At 39.0% G+C, this 18,036-nt stretch overlaps 2 protein-coding genes across 2 annotated transcripts; both read left to right on the top strand.

The window, feature by feature from the left end:
- Positions 1-98: 98 nt before the first annotated feature.
- Positions 99-16,909, top strand: LOC103458275 (M1-specific T cell receptor beta chain). The gene is made up of 7 exons (XM_081603189.1): positions 99-270; positions 360-647; positions 13,717-13,782; positions 15,977-16,330; positions 16,419-16,448; positions 16,566-16,672; positions 16,772-16,909. The coding sequence occupies exons 1-7, from the start codon at positions 222-224 to the stop codon at positions 16,796-16,798; spliced, it is 921 nt and encodes a 306-aa protein (XP_081459315.1). The 5' UTR covers positions 99-221; the 3' UTR covers positions 16,799-16,909.
- On the top strand, positions 9,403-10,575 carry LOC108165841 (uncharacterized). Its single transcript, XM_081603187.1, has 2 exons — positions 9,403-9,678; positions 9,776-10,575. Exons 1-2 carry the CDS (start codon positions 9,642-9,644, stop codon positions 10,231-10,233), a joined length of 495 nt encoding a protein of 164 aa, XP_081459313.1. The 5' UTR covers positions 9,403-9,641; the 3' UTR covers positions 10,234-10,575.
- Positions 16,910-18,036: the final 1,127 nt, after the last annotated feature.

Below are 18,036 nucleotides of genomic sequence, written 5' to 3'. Positions count from 1 at the left end.
ATAAAGACTTCTCCATGTTTGTAACATAAAGAAGTTGATTGAGGGAAACTCCTTCATGTGTTATATCAAGTTTATGACTTGAAGTTGTTTGAGAAAGGGGTGGGATATTCACAAATGAGCTTCTCTCCATCTTTCTTTCAGAAGTGATGTCACTTCCCCCTGATAGATGCTAACCTCTCGGCTCAGTGAAGTTAAACCTTTTTTGCTCCTCTGAGGACAAAATGACTCCAGGTAGCATCGCATGGGCATGTTTTATATTTTGGACCGCAGGTAAAGTCAGCACAGTTTCTCTTATCATAATTAATAATTAGCAAAGCCACCATCGTTAATTATGATTTTTTTCCCTCTTTTTCTTCCAGGTGTATGCGAGTGCGTCCTGATCACACAGTGGCCCAGAGGTATCATCAGTAATTTGAGCGCAGAAATGCACTGCTACCAGAACGACACCGACTATGAATATCTGTACTGGTACCGACAGCTTAGCGGAGGACAGATTCAGCTCATTGTGTATTTGCTGGCTGGAAACCCGAACTTTGAGCCAGACTTTAAATCCGGCTTCAAAGCAGAGCGCTCGCACACGAAGCAGTGGTCTCTGACTGTCTCCAGCGTTCAGCAGAAAGACGAGGCTGTGTATCTGTGTGCTGCCAGTCACACAGTGCAGCAGCAGACCTGGAGACTGTGACAAAAACACACACAGCAGAGAGGATGGCTGCTCCCTCACCTGCCACACTCAGAATTACCATCAGAGAGATTTCTAAGCTCCGCAACAAGAACATCATTATCGCCTAAATTCAGGGCCGGATTTACAAGAATGTGGGGCCCTGGGCCCGAAACTGCTCCGGTGCCCTGTATGCAAAATAAAATATATTTTGCTATTGCTATTATAGTAAACTATCAGTCAATCAATCAAGATTATTTGTATAGCAGTTCAAAGTGCTTTAAATGATAAAAACACAGAAGAAACTTAATCTGTACTATATATGATGATGGTAGGTTTAATATATTCTGCGGCCAATAACTCTGTGTTGTTACCCTAATAAAAAAAAGTGCTTTAACTTTAATCATTTTCAAATACCTGAATATTTTTTTACACACATAAATATCCCAAAATATTATGACAACTCACTCGATATGGCCATATGAATAAAAAAATAGAAACAATAAATGAATAGAAATAGAAATCTGTAAGCTCTTTCTAAAGTGATACTAGCCTAAATTTTAATCAAAACAATTTAGGACATGTTACCAAAAAAAATAAATTATAGAATAAACATTATTAATGTCAGAATTTAACCAACATTGAAAACTGAAGCAAATCTACTTTGTATATATTCAACTAATTTTAATTTCTGATACTTGATTCACTTCAAAATTATTTTACAGTAAAAATCTAGAAACGAAATGTAAATACAGAACGTGCCGTTACTTAATTCATTTCTTCCTAAATCGATTTTGTCTCACTATTTTCACAACAGTCAGATGCAGAAGTGTGTGACGAAGCTGTCCTGTGCTCATGTTGCCAGCAGGTGGAGCCACAGCACATGACATCCTGACATGCCGCCTCCTCCAATCGGATGTGTTCATGGTTTGACCAGGTTGCCTCCTGTTCCACCCGGCGGACTCTCATCCCTTCACCTCATTGCTTCACAATGTCTTCACCTACACAGACCTTCAGCTTCCTCCTCATCTGGTTCTCAAGTAAGATCTCAAATCCAAGTTGACATTTATTGCAAATACTGACCTGACCTGTTGTTTTTTTCCCCTACAGATCAGGTAAGCGCTGCAAATTTTCGCCAGTCTTCTCCTCTCATAGTTGATGAGAGCAGTGAGGTAGAAATCACCTGCAGCCATGACGATAGCTCTCTTATAATGATGCTCTGGTATCAGAATAAAAAGGACACAAACTCAATGACCCTCATCGGATACGGATATGAAAACTCCCCAAACTACGAGGGTGAATTTGAAAAGGAATACAAGCTGACAAGAAAAAACACAGTCGAAGGAGCCTTGAAGATACTCAAAGCAGATCCGTCCCACTCGGCTGTGTATTTCTGCGCTGCCAGCACACAGTGATGTGGTTTATTGGAACTCCCTCACTAAAAACCCCGATATGTTTTCCTCCTGTGCAGGAGGCAGAGACGTTCACATTTCTAAAAGTCACGTCTTTTTACAGATCCTGACGGGAGCAGCGGAAAAAACCTGCAGGATGCCGACAATGATTATCCTGTTTCTCCTCATCTTGCCTCAGTGTAGGTTATGATGCATTCAAAATGTAAAGAAATTTCCATTTTACTTTTTTTTGTTTTTTTTTTAAGTGTACTCATTTGTACGGATTAGGGTCATAGGAGAGAAAAAAATAATTCTGAATAATCTCAAAATTCTGAGATTAAAATCATAATTCTGACTTCTTAAAATTAGAATTCAGATTTTAAAATAAGAATTCTTATATTAAAGTTTGAATTCTGACATTTTCTCAGAATTTTGAGAAAAAAAAGATCAGAAATCTGATTAAATTCTGGTTCTTTAAATTCAGAATTCTGACTTTTTTCCAAAATTCTAACTTTAATATAAGAATTCCAAGATTAAAGCCAGAATTCTGAGGGGAAAAAAAGTCAAAATTCTGACTTTTTTCAGTGACCATAATCCTCTTCAGTACATTTGCTATCAGACCTAACAAACAATCCATTTTCCCCACAGTTCAAGCTAAGAATGTGCAATTTCAACCAACTGATCCCAAAATAGTCAACATGGAGGACAAAGTGGATTTCCACTGCCATCACGACGACAGCAGTCTAAATGTTATGCTCTGGTACCAACAAACAGACACTGGTGCTATAGAGCTGATCGGATACAGCTACGTCGGGAGTGAAGCGGTCCATGAGAAAGACTATGAAAGCAGGTTCAAGATTACAAGAAAAGACACCCAGACAGGAGGCTTGAACATCGACGGAGCCATTGCCTCAGACTCCGCCGTGTATTTCTGCGCTGGCAGTACACAGTGATGTGGTTGAATGAAACCTCATGACTAAAAGTCCTACCGTTTCATTCTGATGCGTTTAGAAAAGCTTCAAGTTGGGTTGCTTTTGTCTAATGAGAACCGATTTCTATGAAATCACTCGACTGTATTTATGATTTTAGGAATTTTTCCTTATATGTTCTTTTTGTTTCACTATTTTGCTTTTATTATAACATAATAGTTGAAGTTCTTAAAGCACTTTGACATCCTGGTGACGGCCAAACTCAAATGACTGCCATGTTGAATTTACTGACATTTTTGCAAAGATGAGCAGTGTGAAAATCAACCCATCGGTTAAAGATATGATCTTTAATTCAAAGGATCTTGACATTTGTACCATTTCAAGGAAATGCTATTTTCTAAACATGGACACTGGTGTCTTTTTGAACATGCTACTATTAACTGCGTGTCCATTTCAAATATGCACAAAACTTTGTCAATATGTCACTAATGTAAAAAAAACAACAACTACAATTTACCAACTGCGGTGTTTCCGATAAATGAGAAGCACAAATAAAATCACACATGAAGAGGTTTGTTCACGCCACGACCCCCAAACCACAACTACTTGACCTCTTCTTCATGGTTTACGCCAGTGACAACATTCGGTTTGTGATCATGTGACTCACATGATGTGAATATTTTTCTTTTAAGAAATAAACCAATTTTAATTCGGGGAAGAAAGAAAACATGCACCTCGTCCCAGCGCCAAAGGCCTTCTTTCAGAAAACAAGAGTGTTTCCCAAACTGCCATGTTTCCATTGAGCGAAATTATTTTCGATTTTCCGCACAGGAACTGATTTATGTTTTCACATAAAGTCACATCGGCATGAATAGCTTTTTTTCCCCTTTAGCAAATCAAATTAACATTTAAAAACTGCATGTATTTTGGGAATTTATCTTTGGTTATTATTGTTTGATGGTCTGACAGGAAACAAAAACAACAGAAATCTGCATCTGATTTCACATAATGATAAACTACAGACCACCTTAGGTTAGATTAACAACACATTCTCAGTGTTGTTAATCTAAGCGGATTAACAAGCGGATTATTAATCCAATTCCTGGATTAATAATAAATAGTTAATTGTGACTCAACTTGAGACACTGACTGGAGACATGTGATCATGTGACCACCTCCTCTTCCTACTTCTTCTTCTCTTTCCTCTGAACAGAGCGGCTCTTCCTCACTCAGCCCAGCGCTCCTCCTCCGACAACATGCTGATCACAGCTTTTCATCTTCTTCTGCTTTTACACTTAGGCGAGTTCAGCCACACCGAGAGAAACCGTTCATGTTCAGGCAGCCACAACGTAGACGTGCATTTGACCTACATTTCACTGTAATGATTCAAACTAAATATTTCATCTTTCTCAGGTCTCACTGTTGAAGTCCTCCAGCCTGCGGATGTCATTTCTAATGAAGGAGACCAGGTGACGTTTGAGTGTAAGCTGAGTCACCGTTTCATGAGTTATCACACCATGTTCTGGTACCATCAGAAGCACCGTGGAGCTCAGATCGACTTCATCCTCAAAGAGTTCCAGACAGATGTTGGACACTTCCAGTCGTCTGTCGATCATGACAGAAACAGCTTCACTCTTAGCATATCCAGGCTGCTTGTGAGCGACAGCAGCACCTACTACTGCGCTGCCCGTCACAGTGATGCAGACAAACCACAACCTGGTACAAATAGCAGGTCGTGTCCCAGATGTGTAAGAAAGAGCTGCGGCTGGTTTGGTTAGCAGAGTCTTTAGCTGATCCACAGCACAATGACTTCTTCTTCTGCTCAAACACACGGGGCTCCAGTTTGTTGACGTTTAGCTTCAGTTTTAATGGAAACTCATTTTAGAAAAAAAATAATTAAAAAAAAAAAAAAAAAGCATTTTAGTCAAAAATGTAATTCTGTACTGTTGATGAATACAACAGCCACTAGAATTTCAATGGTTCCTCAGATCCTAATGGACTGAAGTCCTGCAGATCCCTGAAGAGATGACAAGTAAAGGAGAGAAAAGACAAATATTGATGGGTGAAACGTTAGGATTAAGATCTGATGCGACAAATAAAAGGTGTCTTACAACAAAATGAATGCATAACCACATATGAAGCATTATTAGGTGGATGAACTTTAAAACAAAGCATAAGGAAAAGGTATGTATAACAGAATATTTTTAAGTGGCCAGTTTTTACTTATCTAGACTCACAAATGATTTTACTGGTTTTCTATAAGACTGCATGAGAATCCTACTCAAAGTGTTTTATTGTGAGTTTATGTGACACAACAACACAAAGTAGTGCATAATGTAAAAGAAGAAAAATACCAGATGGTTTGGTTCTGTGACAGATTAAAGCGTATATCTGAGAAATGACAGAGCTCACTATATATAAGCTTCATATATTATAAACTTTTTTATTATTCCAACCTTAAACCAATTAGCTAATGCATTAATTCTTCAGCATCACTTTTGAACTGGACATCATTAAGCTGGGTGATGTTGAGTATGTTTAATTGTAATCTATGAAAACTGAACATGAGACACTGACTGGTGACATGTGATCATGTGACCACCTCCTCATCCTCCTCCTTCTTCTTCTCTTTCCTCTGAACAGAGCGGCTCTTCCTCACTCAGCCCAGCGCTCCTCCTCAGACAACATGCTGATCACAGCTTTTCATCTGCTTCTGCTTTTACACTTAGGCGAGTTCAGCCACACCGAGAGAAACCGTTCATGTTCAGGCAGCCACAACGTAGACGTGCATTTGACCTACATTTCACTGTAATGATTCAAACTAAATATTTCATCTTTCTCAGGTCTCACTGTTGAAGTCCTCCAGCCTGCGGATGTCATTTCTAATGAAGGAGACCAGGTGACGTTTGAGTGTAAGCTGGGTCACCGTTTCATGAGTTATCACACCATGTTCTGGTACCATCAGAAGCACCGTGGAGCTCAAATCGACTTCATCCTCAAAGAGTTCCAGACAGATGTTGGACACTTCCAGTCGTCTGTCGATCATGACAGAAACAGCTTCACTCTTAGCATATCCAGGCTGCTTGTGAGCGACAGCAGCACCTACTACTGCGCTGCCCGTCACAGTGATGCAGACAAACCACAACCTCGTACAAATAGCAGGTCGTGTCCCAGATGTGTAAGAAAGAGCTGCGGCTGGTTTGGTTAGCAGAGTCTTTAGCTGATCCACAGCACAATGACTTCTTCTTCTGCTCAAACACACGGGGCTCCAGTTTGTTGACGTTTAGCTTCAGTTTTAATGGAAACTCATTTTAGAAAAAAAAATCATTTAAAAAAAAAAAAAAAAAGCATTTTAGTCAAAAATGTAATTCTGTACTGTTGATGAATACAACAGCCACTAGAATTTCAATGGTTCCTCAGATCCTAATGGACTGAAGTCCTGCAGATCCCTGAAGAGATGACAAGTAAAGGAGAGAAAAGACAAATATTGATGGGTGAAACGTTAGGATTAAGATCTGATGCGACAAATAAAAGGTGTCTTACAACAAAATGAATGCATAACCACATATGAAGCATTATTAGGTGGATGAACTTTAAAACAAAACATAAGGAAAAGGTATGTATAACAGAATATTTTTAAGTGGCCAGTTTTTACTTATCTAGACTCGCAAATGATTTTACTGGTTTTCTATAAGACTGCATGAGAATCCTACTCAAAGTGTTTTATTGTGAGTTTATGTGACACAACAACACAAAGTAGTGCATAATGTAAAAGTAGAAACATACCAGATGGTTTGGTTCTGTGACAGATTAAAGCGTATATCTGAGAAATGACGGAGCTCACTATATATAAGCTTCATATATTATAAACTTTTTTATTATTCCAACCTTAAACCAATTAGCTAATGCATTAATTCTTCAGCATCACTTTTGAACTGGACGTCATTAAGCTGGGTGATGTTGAGGATGTTTAATTGTAATCTATGAAAACTGAACATGAGACACTGACTGGTGACATGTGATCATGTGTCCTCCTCCTCCTCCTCCTCCTCCTCCTCCTCCTCCTCCTCCTCCTCCTCCTCCTCCTCCTCCTCCTCCTCCTCCTCCTCCTCCTCCTCCTCCTACTACTACTACTACTACTACTACTACTACTACTACTACTACTACTACTACTACTACTACTACTACTACTACTACTTCTTCTTCTCCTCTTTCCTCTGAACAGAGCGGCTCTTCCTCACTCAGCCCAGCGCTCCTCCTCAGACAACATGCTGATCACAGCTTTTCATCTGCTTCTGCTTTTACACTTAGGTGAGTTCAGCCACACCGAGAAAGACTTTCCCAATCAGGGAGCAACAACGAATGGATGTATTTGACCCATATTTCACTGTAATGATTCAAACTAAATATTTCATCTTTCTCAGGTCTCAGTGCTGAAATCCTCCAGCCTGCTGATGTCATTTCTAACCGAGGAGACAACGTGACGTTAGAATGCTTGTTGGGAAAACGGTACATGCCTCATTTAACCATGTGCTGGTATCAACAGAAGCACCGTGGAGCTCAGATCGAGTTCATCCTCAGAAAGAACCAGACGAACGCCGGACGCTTCCAGTTGTTTATCGATCACGAAAAAAACAGCTTCACTCTTCGCATATTTGGGCTGCTTGTGAGCGACAGCAGCACCTACTACTGCGCTGCCCGTCACAGTGATGCAGACAAACCACAACCTGGTACAAATAGCATATCAGAGGAAAGCAGGGAGGAGATTTGATAGCTTTGGTTTGGTCTTTGAGCTGCGCAGAGACTGTCCACTTTCATGATATGGACATAAAGTTTAATACAATATTCTGAGCTAATATTGTTACAACAATAAAAGTGATAAGAACTATTCATTACTCTGTGAATAGTTCTTATCACTATTCACATTGTGAATAGTCATTAGCTGTGATTGCTAATGATAGCAATCACAGCCACACAAACAATGCTATTATATTCCCATTTGCACTTTTTTAGGACGCCACTCAAAGCAGTGTGATTAGTATCACTAAAACACATGCAGTACTTAGATCTAATCATATTTTCTATTTTCAAATGTATTGATATTCGAAGTCTTACTGTGGTAAGAAATTTATTATGATAAATCATAAATGATGAGATAAAAGCCCACCCCTACAAGCACAGGGGGAAATTGTTTATATGACAAACAATTGATGTAGAGTGAAGGAAGTAATTAGTTCCTCTGCTCTAAATGGACCTCCAGTTTTTACTTCTAACTTCATCTTAACCGTCTCACGGTCTTAAGATTCGGTGTCCACTGGACTGTGGACACCGGAGTCACACTGACCCCACTTGCACTTTTACAAGACTTTTTTTAGTGTGTGGTTTTGGGAACTGACAGTCTGGCGGTACAAATTACACGGAAATTAAAGTTATTATTCTACATGCATAAGATGAATGCTGCTGTGGTTTCTCTTTTTTTCCCCTCTTTCTGCAGGTTTAGCGGCAGACTTTTAGAGTTGACATGTTTTCTCGCTGTGCTGCTTTCTCTCCTCTACTCCCATCTCTTTTCTTTTTAAACAATTTCCCCAACTTTCTCCTTTTCTTGTTCATGTCTCTGTCCATTAAAATTGAAATAAACCCAAAGAAAACTCTAATTACGTTTCATTTATATGTCAAGTGGCTCATCGTGGCTAAAGTTCTAATGCTCCACATGTGAAAAAAAATCTCTCGGGCCTCAACTTGACAACCAGTCTGAGTGCCGCACTGCTGGACAGAACATAAAACATAACTAAAATAACATTAAAAAATAAACCAGAATATTATTAAAAAGTTAATTTATTTCAGTAAGTACATCACAAAGTGAAACACATTTTATAGATTAACTAGATAAAAACTGCTTTAACATTTATTCCACTTAATCATGATTAAAATTAGACAGCACTTAAAATCAGAAAAAATATATATTTTTTAGTTATATATATATATATATATATATATATAAAAAAAAAAAAAAAATTCCCTTCTCACCCTCCTCGGGTGGTCTGTTTCATCCTTTTGAGCTCGGGTCCTCTACCAGAGGCCTGGGAGCTTGAGGGTTGCGCAGCATTCACCCTCATATATATATATATATATATATATATATATATATATATATATATATATATATATATGACATGCATTTGTTTTGTTATACTGCTCCATTTAAATGTAATCTCCAGTGAACCCTCTAGAGGTCAGTGTGTGATCACATCTTAAACATGATATAATCGGCAGGAAATCCAAAAATGTGGGATGAATGAAAATTATATTCATGTTTCAAATAGAACTTTTAATCTGACAACCAAAACTCATCAGGACTTATATTCTACTTTTCTACTTTATTGAACACAACTGACTGAACTTGATCAGCACAGCTGTCTAGTGATGCTACTTGTCAGAAAAATGTCTATAAGTCTATTCAATACATACTTTAAGCTTGAACGTGCTCAGCAGCAGTTCCCTTAAAGCTCAGGCCCATCAGACGTGGAGGCGCAGTTCCCTCAGGCTCCACTAGGAGACGTTTGCTGCAAAGAAAAGACGGAGCGAGTGGAGATATTCTGAGAAGCTCCAGAAGCTGCAGGCTGAGCTGTTCAGCTCTGCTGCAGACATTATTTGAACTTCACCATGACGACGACAATAATAATAGTTCTGACTATCTTGTGTACGTTTCTCTTTACTTTAATCAGTTTCCTCCACTCCTGTAGCATTCACCACGTGCACAACATGTTTTTATGACATTTCCTTCTCTCGTTTTGCAGCTTCCTCCGTCTGCATTGAAATCATTCAGCCGCCTTTCGCCATTAGCCACGAAAACGAGCCGTCCGTCACCCTGACGTGCGAGCAGGACGACGACCAGCACTACTACATGTACTGGTACAGACGGAGGAGCTCAGGCGGGCCGCAGCTGGTGGCGCTCTCTCTCGGTAAAGACACGTGGGACGTGGAACCTCCTTTCAACAAGTCCAGGTTCGCCATGCGGCGACCCGCCATCCTGAACTCCACTCTGCACATCCAGCAGCCCGGGGCGGCGGACTCAGCCGTGTATTACTGCGCGTCGAGAAGAGCACAGCGACTCAGAAAGCCTCCGCTGCTCAACAACAACCCGGAGAGATCACAGGAGGAGGGAGGAGGGGGGAGGGGGGGAAGATTGGTGGAAGGAAAAACTCCGGCGGATGCTCAGGATGTAGTAAAAACAAGAAACAAACTTTTAATGTGAAAACTAATGAAGACGTTGTGTTTTTTAGTTGTAGAGGTAAAAGAATATATATTTATGTTGGTATTTCCTTTGCATTCAGCTCTAAAACACCACAAAGCTGATCTTTTCTGATTGGGCTGCAGGTGTTTGCAGGGTTAGCCACGCAGAAATACTGACTTGTATACTGTCCTCAGTTTCCCTTTAAATGTTTCCCCTTTAAATGCCGTTTCATTTTTGGATTTCCTGCCGATTATATCATGTTTAAGATGTGATCACACACTGACCTCTAGAGGGTTCACAGGAGATTACATTTAAATGGAGCAGTATAACAAAACAAATGCATCTGTCATGTGTATATATATATATATATATATATATATATATGCATTTTTTATTTATTTATTTTTTTGTTATGTGTTGTCTTGTCTATATAACCAACAGAATGGTGGGTCTGGTTGCCCCACAGTGTCAGGACAGGTTAGCTTTACAGAAAGGGGAAAATGGACCATTCATTAGATCCACTCACGAGTGATTACTGGCGAAGATAGAGAAAGCAAAGAAAAATTCAAAAATTGATTAAAAATTATATAAATTAGTTCAAATATTTGTGTCCTGTTGAAGTGGGTCAGTCAGGAAAAGGATCACAAACCCATTTTGGAGGCTTTGAGAATCCAGAGAAAGTCAGAGAAAGTTATTAAGCACAAAACAGAGAAAATATGAAACTTCACTGCAAAATCAGCTCAACAACTCAGACAGGAGGTCACGACAGAAGATGAATTATTCAAGAGGGTTTTAATAGTTATTTGTACAACATTTTAATTGTGTAACTACTTGCAATTGTTATATAAACTTTGGAGCCTCTTGGCCAGAATGCCTTTGGAAAAGAGGTTTTTAATCTCAATGGTACTTTCCTGGTTAAGAAAAGGTAAAATAACTAAAATAAATAAATAAAATGGCAGTGTTCATGTTGAGCAATAAAAGAAGAAAAACAAAAGACCTCGACAGGAGAGTTCCAATGTCAAACCACTGCTGACCAAAAAGGATTCATATCTCACATTTAGAAAATAATATTTTGATTTTGAAAGTCTGGGGAAATATTCTGTGTTTTGACATGGATATTTTTGTCTGAAAGGAATGATTTATGCTCTATATAACAGTGTTTTGAGTCAAACTCAAAAACTCAAAACCCTGTGAACAAGTTTAATAAATGCATAAAATATCCAAATGTGAAACTCAAACGTGGACAAAACAAATGCTTTGTGAGTTTTGATCAGGGTGATGGTTTTAACGGCGGGTGATGGGTTCCCTTATCACATCCTGCCCGGGGCCTTGGATCACTTTGGACCGGCTCTGATCAGTTAGCTGCGTCACGTTCTTATGGTTATGGTGGGAATACATACTGATAAAAGAAAACATATCAGGTCTCTCTTGTGAACAAGACGAGTGTCAAGAAATTTTTCTGTATAAAGAAATAAAGAATAAAATCTAACTGGAGAGATTAAGAATGAAGCATGAATTAATGAGAATGTAGGAATGATTTTTGATGTTGCTGTAAGCATAAAGCTGCTCTGTTGTTGATCAGAACCAAACATGGAGAAGCTTCATTCAGCTTCATGATTCTCCAGTCAGAAACAAACTTCCAGAAAACTACAAAACTGCAGAAACACTGAGTTCTTTCATAAATGCTAAAAACCATTTGATTCATAATAACTGGAACATTGACCAACGTATTTTATGTGCATTTGCTTGATAATTTTGATGATGTCATTTGACAAAATGTTTATTCCTCGTTTCATAATTGGTAACTGTGTTATGTCTTTATGATGTAAAGAATTTTTGCTGGAATTTGCCAGACTAATAAACTTGACTTCATATTTCTAATCTCTTTTCCTCAAATTTCCAAAACTTAAAATCGTTACACATCTGTCAGTGAACCTCTTGTCTCTCTGCTGACTGATTGGCTCCAGAGTTGTGACCAGCTGACTTGTCACTTCCTGTTTACACCTCCAAACAAACAAAAGCAGCCAGCAGCTTCCTGTCCTCTGCTCTGCCTTCTTTTATTAGCCGTCCCAGAAATAGCAGCAGGCAGCTTGGAGCTGCTCCAGCGTCAAGTCGGCCCGACCTCCACAGCTGCTCCCACAGAGACTCACAGATGGAGGCTGAGATACGGAGAGGCTGGCTGAGGGGGGCGGGGAGCGGGGAGAGACGGAGGCAGCAGGTTTTTGTGTGATGCTTTTTCACCGTGGGGACAGGGGGCCACGGTGATACAATCCTATAGAGCCGCCGTACAAAAACCTCCTCGCATTAACATCCATCATGTGGACGGCTGAGTGCAGCTCAGAGAGCAGCAGCAGGAAGCAGGTGGAGGTGGACAGGGTGGAGGCTCAGCCAGACTTTAAGAAACACTTTAATATGTAGAACATGAACCAGAAACAGCTTTTATTAACACGTGTTTGAGTTTATACATGGAGCCATCGGGTCATGTGTTCCTCAGGGTCAGAAGTCACAACTTCTTTAAACGTTATGAAGCTCATCCTGCAGGTTTAACCTTCCTGATGATCTGGGTAATTACAGCCGGTCTGAAGGAGAAGATTCTGGAAAGTTTGGAGACTTTTTGGTCCAGGAGAGATTCAGTGTGACACTGGAAATGAAGCTTACTTTGGAAAAGGAACCAAACTCACAGTTTTAGGTAAGTTGGATTCTCACATGTTCAGGTTTAGATCAGATTTAAGTTAAAGTAATTCTTAAATTGAAGTAAAATAAAAATTTGTTGAGCTTAAACACTCTGACATATTGAGTCAAACTCAAAACACTGTGAACTACGGAAATCCTGCTTACTTTGGAAAAGGAACCAAACTCACAGTTTTAGGTAAGATGGATTCTCACATGTTCAGTTCACTGAATCAGGTTAAATTAAATTCAAAGCTCTTGGATGAAAATAAAGAAAAGGTCCTTAGAGTTTAAAAGTTTGGATGTATTAACCTGAAGTTGAATCACTGTGACCTACACTGAACCTGCTTACTTTGGACAAGGAACCAAACTGACAGTTTTAGGTAAATATTCACTTTATTGCAGAGTTTTAATGAATAATACTTTGATTAGGACCTCTGTACAGACAGACGTGTCTTTGTAAAGTTAATTCTGGTAGAAAAACAGGTTCATGTTCAGTATCACTGCACTGTGACAATGCTGAAGCTTACTTTGGTCAAGGAACTAAACTCACAGTTTTAGGTAAGTTTAACTCTTCACATGTTCAGTTCTCTTCGTTATGATGAAACTGAACAGTTCAGTAAAAAATGAAGGTCGAATCCGTCCAGTTTAAGTTCTGACATATTGAGCTGAACTCAGAGCACTGTGACCAACAGAGAACCTGCTTACTTTGGACAAGGAACCAAACTGACAGTTTTAGGTAAATATTTCAGAGTTTTAATGAATAATACTTTGACTAGAGCCTCTGTAGGCTTTATGAAGTTAAATCTGAGAGGCAAACAGGTTCATGTTCAGTATTGCTGCACTGTGACAACGCCAACGAAGCTTACTTTGGAAAAGGCACAAAACTAACAGTTTTAGGTGAGTAAGAGTTGCATTAAAAGTAGATAAAATCACCAGTTTATGACAACACTAGCATACAGAGTCTTGTAGTTATACCTGAAGTTCAACTCGGCACTTTTTGACATTAAGCCGAAGCTCTGTGCCAACTTTGAAGCTTATTTCGGACAGGGAACAAAACTGACTGTTCTAGGTGAGTAAAACACAAAAACGTCACTTTACTGACTCACATAAAATACGTCTTGTAATATATGTAATATACATTACAATGTAATATATGTTTTGCCATTGTAAGAAATATATAATAAAAGTGAAGCTGTAGAGTTAAAGAAAGAGGAAATAGTGATTCAGATAAAACAGCCAGCTTAGCTTGTTTTGAGCGCTGATCTGCTACACTGTGACTCTGGTGCTAACGAAGCTTACTTTGGAAGTGGCACTAAGCTGACAGTTTTAGGTGAGTAACAGGTTAAAATAATTTTAAGTGACAAAAATTGAGCTATTTTTTGAAAGAAACTTACTTTGAAAGTGCGACAAAGCTAACTAGTTTAGTTGAGTAGCACCTAAAACAAAGCTTTAGCTAAGCGCTAATTCATGTTCTGCTTGTTTTTGTTGGAATGAATCCAGGAGACGTTGCTGGTTTGTATGACCTAAATTGATGAATAAAACTCTCTAGCTTCAAATATTTGTACACTAGTTAAAAACCAGGATCTACTTGTTGGTTTTAAATATATATAAAAAAATAAATAGTGAAAGAAGAGAAGGTAGAAGCTGAACGATCAGCCGTTACAAGCAGTGATCTTTTATGCTGTGCCACTGGTGGCTACGAAGCTCACTTCGGTGGAGGAACAAAGTTAACGGTTTTAGGTAAGAGAGTCTGCAAATATTAGAGAAAAGCTGCAAATTATTCACAACGATTCTTCAAATTATGAAGATTCTACCTGATCGGCTTGCTTTGAAATGACAAATACAGAATAAGTTTAAGAACGTAGGTGACACAGAGAGGCAGGAGGACGAGGTTTTGTCGCTGTTCAGAGTCTCTGTGCTCCTACGATCAGGCTTACTTTGGAGCTGGAACTAAACTCACCGTTTTAGGTAAGAAAAGTCTGGAGAAACGGAGCCGACGCTCCAACAACCTGGTGGTGATTTTGTTCTTGAGTGATTTGAAATAATTACACTACACTTGTTGAAATAAAAGTGAAATGAGGGAAATAATTAGACTTTCCGAGTAAAAAAGGGTAAGGGGATTTGCTTTAAAAGTTCATTTGTGAGAGTAGAAACAGGTGTTCTCCACGTTTGTTCAGCTAAACCATGTTTGGCTTGAAGCCCAGATTATTAGCCTGTCAGTTCTTATCAGCTCTGTGAAACACTGTGACTCCCAGTCTGAAGCTTACTTTGGAGCTGGAACCAAACTCACGGTTTTAGGTAAGAAACTCAAAAAATATTCACAATAAATAAACATGAAAAAAGATCAGATGTAAAGGAAAATTGATTTGGAAGTTCTAAAAAATAAATGAATAAAAAACATTTAATCTTCAGCTCTAGTGTAGATGTAAAAAAAAAAAAAAGAATAAAAACTAACAGAGTTGGTGAAAGAATTAGTTTTTGATTTAGTTTTTCTACAGAAGTTGTTTAGTTCAAGTGTAAAAAGGCTTGAAGACGGCGGCAGCTTTTCCTGCAGCCGTTTATCAGTGTGAACAACTTCGATCCTGCTTACTTTGGAGCTGGAACTAAACTCACCGTTTTAGGTAAGACAAAAATTTAAAAACAAAAATTGTAGCTCCTGATGGGATCTAAATGTGAAGACAAAATAATACATCATTTTCCTGATCATTCATTGTTAAGAAGTCAGATAGTTGTTTAAAAGATGTCAGATTTGTGATTTGTCCCCAAAAGAACGTTAGAATCAAATTAAATTCTTGTTAAAAAGAAACAAGAATAAAACTATAATGTCAGCGCTCTGGTTCATGTAGAAAACAAACTATAGAGTGTTGGGTTTTCTACCTGTGACTGAGTTCTGTGCTCCAGCACTTATCCTGCTTATTTTGGAGAGGGAACCAAACTCACAGTTCTTGGTAAGATCACAGAAGAAAATATTAATAAAGCATCTGGTTTATATGGAGAAAACCTGAAATGATTTCTAATAGTGTTTCAGATTTTAACCATACAGATCAGAGTAAGTAACTTGCTTTATCTCCTCTTGTTTTAAAATAAACAGCTGCAGGGGCAACGGTCACTCAACCAAAAACAGTGAGAATCCTTCCACCTTCACCCCATGAGTGCAGAGACCAGAAGAAGAAAGAGGGCAAAAGGAGGAAGACCCTGGTGTGTGTGGCATCTGGTTTCTACCCGGATCATGTCACCGTGTTCTGGCAGCTCAACGGACAGAACATCACTGATGGTGTGGCAACTGACGCCGCCGCCAAGAGGAATGAAAGAACAAAACTGTACTCCATCACCAGCAGGCTGAGGCTGCAGGCCAAGACCTGGTTCAATCCTGACAATGAATTCAGTTGTCACGTCACATTCTATAATGGAACAAGCTACGACAACTATAGAGAACTTATTAAATGTACGTAACTTTAGAGAAACAAACATTTTTAAGTGACTTTTAATGCCTCAGGTTTAGTAATGATGTCATCTTTTTCTTTGTTTTCCAGCAAATGAAACGGATAGAGGAATGACACGAGGTGAAAAAAACTAACAAAAGAATCACTATGCATTTTTATACTCAAACAGGTGAATCTGGTGTCAACAGGTTGGCCATTAGCCTCCACAGCTCTAACGTTTCTCCATCTCCCCAACAGAAAAATACCTGAAAATTACCCAGCATGCCAAACTGTCCTACAGCGCCCTGATCCTGAAGAGCTGCCTCTACGCCGCCTTGGTCTGCTTTCTGGTCTGGAAGCTTCAGGTTGGTCCTGCAGAGTCTGCAGCTTTAACATCTCCATCAATATTAAAGAGATTAATGTGGGATTAAGTATGTTTTGTTGTTGTTGTTGTTGTTTTGCAGAGTTCACCAAGAAAACATCAGAAGTGAGCTCTGAACTGACGCCTGAGCAAAGTGCCGATCTTCAGGAGAAACTCTCTCTTTCTGGTTTCTGTAAATAAAATCTCCAGAACACAGAACACACAGTTTGAAGACGTTTGTGTGTGTTTGTGTTTTATTTGATATGATCTGATGTGCTGCATGATTCAATTCTAAATATCGTGAGAGTCTGAAGGACTTTGGATCAACGGAGATCGTCGTCATATTGTCACCTTTCTAAAGTAATGATCTAAGTTTTTTTTAAGTTTTTTTTTTTGCCAGAAGAGATTTTCTTTTTCTTAATCTTTTGGCCAAAAACCCCCACCACCTCTTTTTGACAAAAAATGACTTGGGCCATACTTTTACCACGGTGATGATCGAGTTCTCTGTAAAGATTCCCGGACTTGACTTTAAAACAGCTGAAAAATCGTCCTAACCTACATAACATTTACATATATTCTTGTTAAACTGTAAACGTGCTTATGTTTCATATCACTGTTTTTTGTTTAAGCTTTTTTATCATTTTTGCAGCTTTCTCAATAAAGATGTATAAACTACATATTAGGATTAGCATCTTTGTCATTATTTTCTGCATTTTCCACATTTCTCTGCACTTCTTACAGATACAATTTCAGACGTGTTTTCTGTGAAGTCAGATTCATTTTTTCCATCACAAAATTTAAACAACTCAACTCAGATTTGAGTCATAAGATTTTCCACAAGTTTTTTATTTTTTTTCCCATTTTGAATCTATTAAAAGGTAAAAAAAATGCTGCATTTAAATCTTATGGAATGATTAATACAGCTTTAGCTTTACTTTCATAGTAGTATTTTCTCAAAATCCTCTTTACATGAACAAAGAGAGATGGTTGTCACGGTTTCCATCCTCTGGATCTTTGTCAGAGAGAGCGTTCTGCATGTGAGAACAGGAAGTCGGGGTTCTGATCGGAGCAGAGAAGCAGGTCAGAGCTGCTGCGGAGCGGCAGGATGCGGTCGCATGGCGGCCTGCAGCTCCGCCTCTCTGCTGAGAAACAACCGAGGTGAAACCTTCGACCTTCACCGCAGCATCCGGCTCCACCATCGCACCTGCATCACCCCCACGCATTCACACTGCTGCCCTCTGAGCAAACAGCTGCTGCCGCCTCCCTTTCTGTGTCAACTGAAGCTAAAAACCGAACGGGCGTCTAACAACAAACAGCAGCTGCTCACTGTGATCTGGAGCAGGACGTTTGCAGCTAAGAGCATTTAGG

This window comes from Poecilia reticulata, chromosome 22 (genome assembly GCF_904066995.2).
Source record: "Poecilia reticulata chromosome 22, P_reticulata-male-v2, whole genome shotgun sequence".
NCBI classification, from domain to species: Eukaryota; Metazoa; Chordata; class Actinopteri; order Cyprinodontiformes; family Poeciliidae; genus Poecilia; species Poecilia reticulata.
Note: the sequence above shows the minus strand (reverse complement) of the source record. Positions and strands in the feature narration are given on the sequence as shown.